The following is a 10,531-nucleotide window of genomic DNA, read 5'->3' as shown; positions in this document are numbered from 1 at the left end:
ACTCTTGGATTTTTTCCTATCAGGGAGGTGAGACATGGATCTCAGTGAGGTTTTTTATTTTTGTGTAGTTTAACTTGCGTTTCTCTTATGAGTGAGGCTCAGCCTCTTCTCCTGTCTCATTTCTGTGAACTGTGATCTGACTGTCTATCACGTCTGTAACCCCCACTAGATTGTCAGCCCCACGGGGCAGAGGGCTTTCTTTATTTCAGCTGCGGTATCCATAGCCTAGAAACATGCCTAGTCTGTCTTATGCCCAGTAAATGTTTCATTGAGGAATGGAAGAAGGAATGAGTGAGCGCAGACGCCCATCACTCCCCTCTTCGTCCTGATCGTTCTGAAATCAGGAAATAGTACACATTCGGCAGAAATAAAGAAGGAAGACCACGGAGGTCCCAGGGAGAGCCGCGGTGGGTGGGCGCCAGCACTGCTCCCCCTTCCGCAAAGGCCTAACTGCACCCCTTCTCCACCACGCCTGGGTCCCGAGTGCCCCCCGCTGCCGCCCCGGGAGCTGCACATCCCTCTGCCTCTTAGAGATCCTGGGGTCGGTGCAAGGATCCCTGCGGCCCAGCAGTGGCCCCGAGACAGCCGGGGCGCACTCCTCCCGCTCCGCCTCCCCACGCGCCCGCCGCCCAGGGACAACAGAGACCGGGTGGACGCTGCTTCGTTCATTGGTTTATTGGCGCATTACGCGGTAAGTGGGGCTGGGGAACCTCGAGGACGGGGGAGGGGCCGCAGCCTGTCCTGGGGGTCCCGGAGGCGGCGCTCAGCGGTACTTCTCGGTCAGGACAGAGGATACGACCGATAGGAACTTGTCCCAGGCGGCGTGGGCCTCGGCCGTGAAGTCGGCGGGGAAGCGCGCGGCCAGGGTGACCAGCAGGCAGTGGGACAGGAGCTGGGGGCGGGGAGGCTCAGTGCGGGGCGGGGCCTAGCCCGGGCCCCGCCCCACGACCCCACCCCGCCCCGCCCCGCGCCCCCACCCCGCCCCGCGCCCCCACCCCGCCCCGCCCCGCGCCCCGCGCCCCGCGCCCCGCGCCCCGCGCCCCGCGCACCTTGAAGTTGACCGGGTCCACGCGCAGGATGTAGGCGTGCAGCTCGCTCAGCTTGGACAGGGCGCCGCCGATGTTGTCGATGCTCTTCACCGCGTCGCCCACGGCGGCCACCACCTTGGAGCCGTGCGCGCGCAACTGCGCGGACCCCGGGTGCAGGTCGAAGTGCGGGAAGTAGGTCTTGGTCTGCGGGTGGCTGAGGAAGAGCCTGGGACGGGGGGCGGGGGCCGTGAGCTCCCAGAAGCGCGGCCTCCCGCCCACGGCCCACGGCCCACGCGCCCTGCGGCCGTCTCCGAGCACCAGGACACATCTGCGACCCCGCAGCAGGCCCCAGCCCCTCCTCGCGGTGCCCGGGTGCCCAGGCAGCTGCCCCTCCCAGGCTGCCCTGGGCTAGAGGCCCCCCAGGCCCCTGCAGCTCCCGGCTGATCACCCTGCTTCCAACGGGTTCTGTGCAGCCTGGTCCCCAAGTCTCCCGCCCTCCGCCTCCAGCACGCCTGGTGCCCCCAGCCCCTCCACCGTCTCCTCTGGCCACAAGACTTCCCTCCCAGCCCCAGACTGGGTTGCCCGCCACCCCTTCTGCAGGCTCATGACCTCCCAGCAGCGTTCCAGGGAAGGAAAAGCTCCCTGGCCCCTCCCAGGGGATCAGATGCTGGGACTTTGACGCTGGGACAGTGCCTTGATCCCAGATGCTGGGACTTTAGAGGCTGTAGTGCCCTGGCTGCCCTGTAAGGTCCTTCAGGCCTGGAACGAAACCTTTCACCCTCTGCTTGTCAGAACCTGGGCCTGTGCCTGCCCAGGTCTCAGCCAGCCCAGATGCTTGTGCAACTCCTAATCGTACCCTCCTTACCCTGCTCTTCTCACTGAGAGGGAACGCTATCTGTCCCCATTGTCCCCTCCTCACTGTCCCCTCTTCACGGTTCTCTCCTCACTGTCCCCTCCCCAAGGTCCCCTCCTTACTGTCCCCTCCCCACGGTGCCCTCCCCACTGTCTCCTCACCATGGTCCCCTCCCCTCTGTCCCCTCTCCACCGCCCCCTCCCCACTGTCCCCACTCACATACCTGGCCTCCCACCCAGTCCCTCTGGCCGTCCGGTCTGACACTCACCTCTCCAGAGTCTCGGTGCCGATGGTGTCGGCCTGCGTGGAGATCTTGGCCCACATGGACACAATGATGGTCCTCTCGGTCTTGGTCAGAGACATGGCGGCAGGGTGGGCGGCTGCACTGGAGTTGGGCCTGCTCAAGACTGGCCTTGGTAGTGCTCAGCCCCCAGGGTCCCCTTATATACAGGGAGCTGGGCCCAGCCAGGCTGTGGCCATTGGTCAGGTGAGGGGAGGGGGCTGCAGGGGTGGTGTTTCTTATCAGATCCAGTGACAAAGGGGCCCTCGGGGTCTGGTGGGTCTGGGGTTTGGGGGCTATCACTCCTGTTCCTCTCCTGTGGCCTTAGAGGGGGTGTTGGCCAGAGTCTGACCACAGAGTCTAGGAGCGATAGGGGCCCCACCCTCCCAAGAGGTCACTCCTGCATTTGCAGTCCAGTTCTGCACCGTCCTTATTCATTTCAGAATCATGACTTGGGGGAAACCAGAGGAGCAGGGCCGAGTAAGCAGCCTCCTGGGACCATGCCCCATGGTCGGCTGACACTGACCTCAGGCAGCCCTGCCCAACCACATGCCAGTACCCTTCCCCTTTGTTTCTGGATTCCTGGGTTTCCTCCAAGAAAGCAAGGGTTACGTCCACCCAGCACTGAGGGGAGATGTACTGGGTCTGTCCCCCGACAAGCAGGAGGAGGCAGCAGGTCCAGGGACAAAGGAGAATTCACCTAATGTCATGTGCTAATAGGGATTGCAATATTGCTTTCCATATTAGTTATTGTAACGTAATGAGGCAAATATTCCTTTTAATTTTTTTTCTCTTTTTGAGATGGAATCTCAATTTGTCGCCCAGGGTGGAGCGCAGTGGTGCGATCTCCACTCACTGTAAACTCCACCTCCCAGGTTCACGCCATTCTCCTGCCTCAGCCTCCTGAGTAGCTGGGACTACAGGCGCCCGCCACCATGCCCGGCTAATTTTTTTGTATTTTTAGTACAGACAGGGTTTCACCGTGTTAGCTAGGATGGTCTCAATCTCCTGACCTCGTGATCTGCCCACCTCGGCCTCCCAAAGTGCTGGTATTACAGGCGTGCGCCACCACGCCTGGCCTGTTTTGCCCATTTTAAAATTGGGTGGTTTATTCTCTTACGGATGAATTTTTAGAATTCTGGGTATCTTCTGGATGCAATCCCTTGTCAGATATGCAATTTGCAAATGTTTTCTCCTAGTTTGTAGCTTGTTAGTTCATTCTCTTAACATTGTCTTTTGTAGAGCAAAAGTTTTAATAAAGTCCAATTTGTCAAAAAATTTTAAATGAATCTTACTTAGTGCCATGCCTAATAACTGTCTGCCTAACCACAGAACACAAAGAGTTTCACCTGTGTTTTCTTCTAATGTTGTATAGTTTATGTTTATATTGAGATCTACAATCCATTTTGAGATGACTTTTTTCTGAGGTGTGAAGGACAGGTCCAGATTCTTCTGTTTGTTTGTTTGTTTTTTTGCCTGTGGATGTCCAATTGTTCCAGCACTATTTTTTGAAAACGCTATATGCTTTCTATTCAGTTGGCTTCTCGCACTTATTTGTAAAAAATGAATGGGGCATAGGTTTGCGGGTCAGTTTCTGGACTCTCTCTTCTATGTGTCTATCCTTTACCGCAACCACAGTGTCTTGATTAGTATAGCTCTATGATGTCTTAAAATGGAATAATGTCTCACAGAATGAGAGAAAAATATTTGCAAATCATATATCTGATAGGGAAGTTATCCAAACACATACAAAATATCTTTTTTGTTTTTGTTTTTGTTTTAGACAGAGTCTTGCTCTGTCACCCAGACTGGAGTGCCGTGGCGCAATCCTGGCTCACTGCAACCTCCGCCTCCTGGGTTCAAGCGATTCTCATACCTCGGCCTCCTGAGTAGCTGGGACCACAGGTGTGCACCACCACGGCCGGCTAACAGTTTTTTTTTCGAGACAGAATTTCGCTCTTGTCGCCTAGGCTGGCACGATCTCAACTCACCACAACCTCCGCCTCCTGGGCTCAAGCCATTCTCCTGCCTCAGCTTTGTGAGTAGCTGGGATTACAGGCATGCACCACCACGCCCGGCTAATTTTGTATTTTTAGCAGAGTCGGGGTTTCTCCATGTTGGTCAGGCTGGTCTTGAGCCCCCGACCTCAGGTGATCCACCCGCCTCGGCCTCCCAAAGTGCTGGGGTTACAGGTGTGAGTCACTGCGCCTGGCCACGCCTGGCTAATTTTTTTGTATTTTTGGTAGAGATGGTGTTTTGCCATGTTGGCCAGCCTGGTCTTGAACTCCTGACTTCAAGTGATTTGCCCACCTTAGCCTCCTAAAGTGCTGGGATTACAGGTGTTAGCCACCGTGCTTGGCCCAAAATATTTTACAACTCAATAATAAATAGACAAGTAATCAATTAAAAAATGGCAGCTGGGTGTGGTGGCTCATGCCTGTGATCTCAGCACTTTCAGAACCTGAGGAGAGAGGATCGGCTGAACCCAGGAATTCAAGACTAGCCTGGGCAACATAGTGAGACCCCATCTCTTAAAAAAAATTGGCTGGCCGGGCGCGGTGGCTCAAGCCTGTAATCCCAGCACTCTGGGAGGCTGAGGCAGGCAGATCATGAGGTCAGGAGATCAAGACCATCCTGGCTAACGGAGTGAAACCCCGTTTCTACTAAAAACACAAAAAATTAGCCGGGCATGGCAGCGTGTGCCTGTAGTCCCAGCTGCTGGGGAGGCTGAGGCAGGGAAATGGCGTGAACCCAGGAGGCGGAGCTTGCAGTGAGCCGAGGTTGTGCCACTGCACTCCAGCCTGGGTGACATAGCGAGACTCCGTATCAAAAAAAAAAAAAAAAAAAAAATTGGCTGGGCATGGTGGCTGACTCCTGTAATCTCAGCACTTTGGGAGGCCGAGGCGGACAGATCACAAGGTCAGGAAATCAAGAACATCTTAGCCAACATGGTGAAACCCCATCTCTACCGAAAATACAAAAATTAGCTGGACGTGGTGTTGTGCACCTGTAGTCCCAGCTACTTGGGAGGCTGAGGCAGAAGAATCGCTTGAACCCAGGAGATGGAGGTTGCAGTGAGCTGAGATTGCGCCACTGCACTCCAGCCTGGGTGACAGAGTGAAACTCTGTCTCAAAAAACAAAAAACAAACAAACAAACAAACAAAAATTAGCAAGGCATAGTGCGCCCATAGTCCCAGTTTCTTGGAAGGCTGAGGTGGGAGCATCACTTGAGCTAAGGAGTTTGAGACTGCAGTAAGCTAGGATCTCACCCTAACTCCAGCCTGTGTGACAGACCGAGACCCTGTCTCTCATAAATAAATAATTAAAAAAAGAAATATTGCAAATAATTTTAATGCACTTTTTTTTTTTTTTAAAGGAGTTTCGCTCTTGTTGCCCAGGCTGGAGTGCAATGGCGCAATCTCGGCTCACTGCAACCTCCGCCTCCTGGGTTCAAGTGATTTTCCTGCTTCAGCCTCCTGAGTAGCTGGGATTACAGGCATGCGCCACCACACCCAGCTAATTTTGTATTTTTAGTAGAGAAGGGGTTTCTCCCTGTTGGTCAGGCTGGTCTTGAACTCCCAACCTCAGGAGATCTGCCTGCCTTGACCTCCCAAAGTGCTGGGGATTGTAGGCGTGCGCCACCGCGCCCGGCTTTAATGTACATTTCTATTAAAGAAGGTATATGTCAAGGCTGGCAGATCACTTGAGATCAGGAGTTTGAGAACAGCCTGGCCAACATGGCGAAACCCCATCTCTACTAAAAATACAAAAACTAGCTGAGTGTGGTGGCGGGCGCCTCTAATCCCAGGTACTTGAGAGGCTGAGGCAGGAGAATCGCTTGAACCCAGGAGGCGGAGGTTGCAGTGAGCAGAGATTGTGCCACTGCACTCTAGCCTGGGCGATAAAGCAAGACTCTGTCTCAAAAAAAAAAAAAAGAAAATACACAAATGGCCAATAAACATGTAAGAAGATGCACAACATCGTTAGTCACTAGGGAAATACAAATCAAAACCATAAAGAGATACCACTTCACATCTACTAGGATGGCTATAATTAAAAAGACACAATAACAAGTGTTGGCAAGAATGTGAAGAAACGGAAATCTTTATATACTGCTGGTGAGACAGTAAAATGGTGCAGACATTGTGGAAAACAACTTGGGAGTTCCTCAAAAGACTAAACAGAGTTGCCCTGTGACCCAGCTATTTCATTCCTAGATATATACCCAAAAGAAATAAAAGCAGGGCCGGGCGCGGTGGCTCACGCCTGTAATCCCAGCACTTTGGGAGGCCGAGGCGGGTGGATCATGAGGTCAGGAGATCGAGACCATCCTGGCTAATACGGTGAAACCCCGTCTCTACTAAAAAAATACAAAAAATTAGCCAGGCGTGGTGGCGGGTGCCTGTAGTCCCAGCTACTCAGGAGGCTGAGGCAGGAGAATGGCGTGAACCTGGGAGGCGGAGCTTACAGTGAGATCGCGCCACTGCACTACAGCCTGGGTGACAGAGCGAGACTCCATCTCAAAAAAAAAAAAAAAAAAAAAAGAGAGAGAAAGAAAGAAACAAAAGCAGGCCAGGCGCAGTGGCTCATGCCTGTAATCCCAACACTTTGGGAGGCGGAGGCAGGTGGATCGCTTGAGGTCAGGAGTTCTAGACCAGCCCGGCCAATATGGTGAAAGCCCGTCTCTGCTAAAAATGCAAAAGTTAGCCAGGCTTAGCAATATGCACCTTTATTCCAAGGTACTCGGAGGCTGCTGAGGCAGGAGAATCGCTTGAACCTGGGAGGTGGAGGTTGCAGCGAGCTGAGATCGAGCCACTGTACTCCAGCCTGGTGACAGAGCCAGATTACATATCAAAAAAGAAACAAAGAAAGAAAGAAACAAAAGCATATGTCCATACAAAAGTTGGTGTATATAATCCCAGCACTTTGGGAGGCCAAAGCAGGCAGATAACCTGAGATCAGGAGTTTGAGACCACCCTGGCCAACATGAAGAAACTCCGTCTCTACTAAAAATACAAAAATTAGCTGGGCGTAGTGGGAAATGCCTATAATCCCAGGTACTTGGGAGGCTCAGGCAGGACAATCACTTGAACCCGGGAGGCAAAGTTTGCAGTGAGCCAATATTGCACCACTGCACTCAAGCCTGGGCAACAGAGCAAGACTTCGTCTCAAAAAAAAAAAAAAAAAAGTTTGATTTTTGTTAAGTGGATTAAAAAACTTACTACCTTAAAAAAAAGTCTGGGCACGGTGGCCCAGGCCTGTAATCCTAGCACTTTGGGAGGACAAGGTGGGCAGATCACCTGAGGTCGGGAGTTCGTGCTCAGCCTGGCCAGCATAGTGAAACCCCGTCTCTACTAAAATACAGAAAGAAAAAAAAAAATAGCCGAGTGTGGTGATGCACACACTCACCTGTAATCCCAGCTACTCGGGAGGCTGAGGCAGGGGAATCGCTTGGCTCACATGTGTAATCCCAGCACTTTGAGAGGCCAAGTCGGGCAGATCACCTGAGGTCAGGAGTTTGAGACCAGCCTGGCCAACATGGCGAAACCCCGTCTCTACTAAAAACACAAAAATTAGCTGGGTGTGGTGGCAGGAGCCTGTAATCCCAGCTACTCAGGAAGCTGAGGCAGGAGAATCGCTTGAACCCAGGAGGCAGAGGTTGCAATGAGCCGAGATCTTGTCTTTGCACTCCAGCCTGGGCAACAGAGCGAGACTCTGTTTCCAAAAAAAAAAAAAAGTTTGTATGTATATAATAACATTATTCATATTTGGCAAAAAACAATGACCATCCACTGATGAATAAAATATGGTATGATTCATCCAACGGGATACTCTTCAGCCATGGAAAGCAATGAAGGATCGATCCATTGTGCAGCACAAAAGGGCCTTGGAAACACGCTCAGGGAAAGAAGCCAGACAAAAAAGGCCGTATGTTGTATCATTCCACGTACATGGTGTGTCCAGAATGGGCAAATCCTCAGACACGAAAGTAGATTGGTGGTTCTCTAGTGCTGGCGTCGTGGGGGCTGTGACTGCTAATGTATTAATATATGGGTTTGCTTTTTGGGTAATGAAAATGTTCTAAAATTGACTATGATAATGGTTGCATAACTGTCAATATACTAAAACCTTCTGAATTGTACACTTTATTTATTTTTGTTTTTTTTTTTTGAGACGGAGTTTTGTTCTTGTTGCCCAGGCTGGAGCACAATGGCGCGATCTCGGCTCACGGCAACCTCCGTCTCCCGGGTTCAAGCAGTTCTCCTGCCTCAGTCTTCCGAGTAGCTGGGATTACTGGCATGAGCCACCACGCCTGGCTAATTTTGTATTTTTAGTAGAGACGGTGTTTCTCCATGTTGGTCAGACTGGTCTCGAATTCCCGACCTCAGGTGATCTGCCCGCTTCAGCCTCCCAAAGTGCTGGGATTACAAGCGTGAGCCAACGCGCCCAGCCTGAATTATACATTTTAAATGGGTGAACTGTATGGTATGTGAATTTTATCTCAATAGAGCTGTTAAAAATTGAGGAATGTGATTCGTCTCGCTTTATTCTTCCTTTCAAAATTTCTTTGGCTATTCTAATTTCTTTACCTTTCTGTATGAATATTAGAGTTAGCTAAAGAGTTACCTGCACAAAATTCTGCTGGAATTATGATGCAATCAAAGGCAAATGTTTTCTTTAAGGAGAAGTTTGTTTTGTTTTGTTTTCCCCTGTAAGGAGAGCTTTGACCACAGGCATTTTTTTTTTTTTTAAGGTGGAGCTTGGCTCTGTCATCCAGGCTTGATGACAGAGCCATCTTGATGTTTTACTCGCAACAGCCCTCATTCTTCCATGCCTGAAATGTGAGATGATGAGATTGTCAGGGGTTGAGGACAGCAGCAGCCTTTGATGCCCTCCGGGCTTAGCAGATGGGAGGGGCTCTCTACCAGGCTTCCAGGAACTCCCTTCTAGCACTGCCTGGGTCCTCCTTGCTGGTCTGTTCCTTGTGCACATTTCACAGCAGCTCCTCTTCTTGTGTGGCAGGGCTCCTCTCTCCCAGGGGTGTGCCCACCCACTCTGGCCTTACCCCTGTCTTGCTCACTGTCCTGGGAAGTGCTGCTGACCGCAGGAGGTCAGTGTATCCTTTCCTCATCTGGGGCTTCTTTCAGACCGAGATGAACTGGCCCTCCCTGGTCACCCTTCGCTGTTGCTTGGTTCAGAAGGACACTCCTGGTTCATCTCAGCCTGGTACCTAGGGGCTCCTTGGGCACATGGGCCCATGAGGAGGGGGTGTGGGTCTGTGCCTGAGGTTTTGGCTTCTCAATAGGAGAGAAGGTGGCAGAGAGAGGGACAGAGACAGATGAATAGACTGGCAGAGAAGACAGTGACTGATAGAGGAGGCTGAGGGCCAGGCAGAGGGAGATACACAGAGCAGGGAAGGCAAGTCCAGAGGCTGAGCGCACGGGGCATTTGGGCCGTGAAGGGCTGGCTGTCAGTGCCTGGGAGAATTCCTCCAGCTGCAGAGTGAGGACCTGTGCCCAGAAGGCACTGCAGGGCTGCTCTGCTCCCTAACAGAGGAGGAAGTAGAGTCCTGTTTCCAGGGTGGGTACCGCCCATGCTGGGGGATGGTCCTTAGCTACTTTGAAGCCCCAGGGCCTCCTCTTTCCCTACTGGAACCACCTGCCCTTCCCATCCTTGGCCCCCACAAGGAAAGGAATTGAATCTGAAATTTCCAAACCTGCAAAGCAGCATTATGGGCAGGAGCTCTTTTCTGTGTTTCCATTGTGAAATATAGCACAAGATGTAGACTATAGTTTAATGAATTATTAGAAAGTGGACAGCACCCCAATCCTCCCCAAAGGTAACCTCCACCTGACTTCTTGCTTTTCAGTAAGTTTTTTTTTTTTTTGAGACGGAGTCTCGCTCTGTTGCCCAAGCTGGAGTGCAGTCGCGTGGTCTTAGCTCACCGCAAGCTCCACCTCCCGGATTCATGCCATTCTCCTGCCTCAGCCTCTCGAGTAGCTGGGACCACAGGCACCAGCCACCATACCCGGCTAATTTTTTGTATTTTTAGTAGAGATGGGGTTTCACCGTGTTAGCCAGGATGGTCTCGATCTCCTGACCTCGTGATCTGCCCACCTTCCAAAGTGCTGGGATGACAGGCGTGAGCCAGGCCTGGTTTTCAGTAAGTTTTTAACTACTCAGATATGCATCTGCAAGCACTTTGGTTGTTTTTGCCTGCTTTTGACCTTCATAGAAATGAAACAATACAGAATGCTCTCATTTGTGTCTGTCTGGCTTTTGTTTATTTGTTTTGAGACAGGGTCTTGCTCTATTACCCAGGCTGGAGTGCAGTGGGATGATCATAGCTCATTGCAGCCTCGACCTCC

The 10,531-nt window shown here is 51.9% G+C and overlaps 1 protein-coding gene across 1 annotated transcript; it reads right to left on the bottom strand.

Annotated features, from left to right (window-relative positions):
* Positions 1–652: 652 nt before the first annotated feature.
* On the bottom strand, positions 653–2,510 carry HBZ (hemoglobin subunit zeta). The gene is made up of 3 exons (XM_054454596.2): positions 2,150–2,510; positions 1,050–1,254; positions 653–892 (listed from the first exon to the last, which is right to left on the bottom strand). The coding sequence occupies exons 1-3, from the start codon at positions 2,242–2,244 to the stop codon at positions 764–766; spliced, it is 429 nt and encodes a 142-aa protein (XP_054310571.1). The 5' UTR covers positions 2,245–2,510; the 3' UTR covers positions 653–763.
* Between the last annotated feature and the right edge of the window lie 8,021 nt (positions 2,511–10,531).

The sequence above is a fragment of the Pongo pygmaeus genome, chromosome 18 (assembly GCF_028885625.2).
Source record: "Pongo pygmaeus isolate AG05252 chromosome 18, NHGRI_mPonPyg2-v2.0_pri, whole genome shotgun sequence".
Lineage (NCBI taxonomy): Eukaryota > Metazoa > Chordata > Mammalia > Primates > Hominidae > Pongo > Pongo pygmaeus.
Note: the sequence above shows the minus strand (reverse complement) of the source record. Positions and strands in the feature narration are given on the sequence as shown.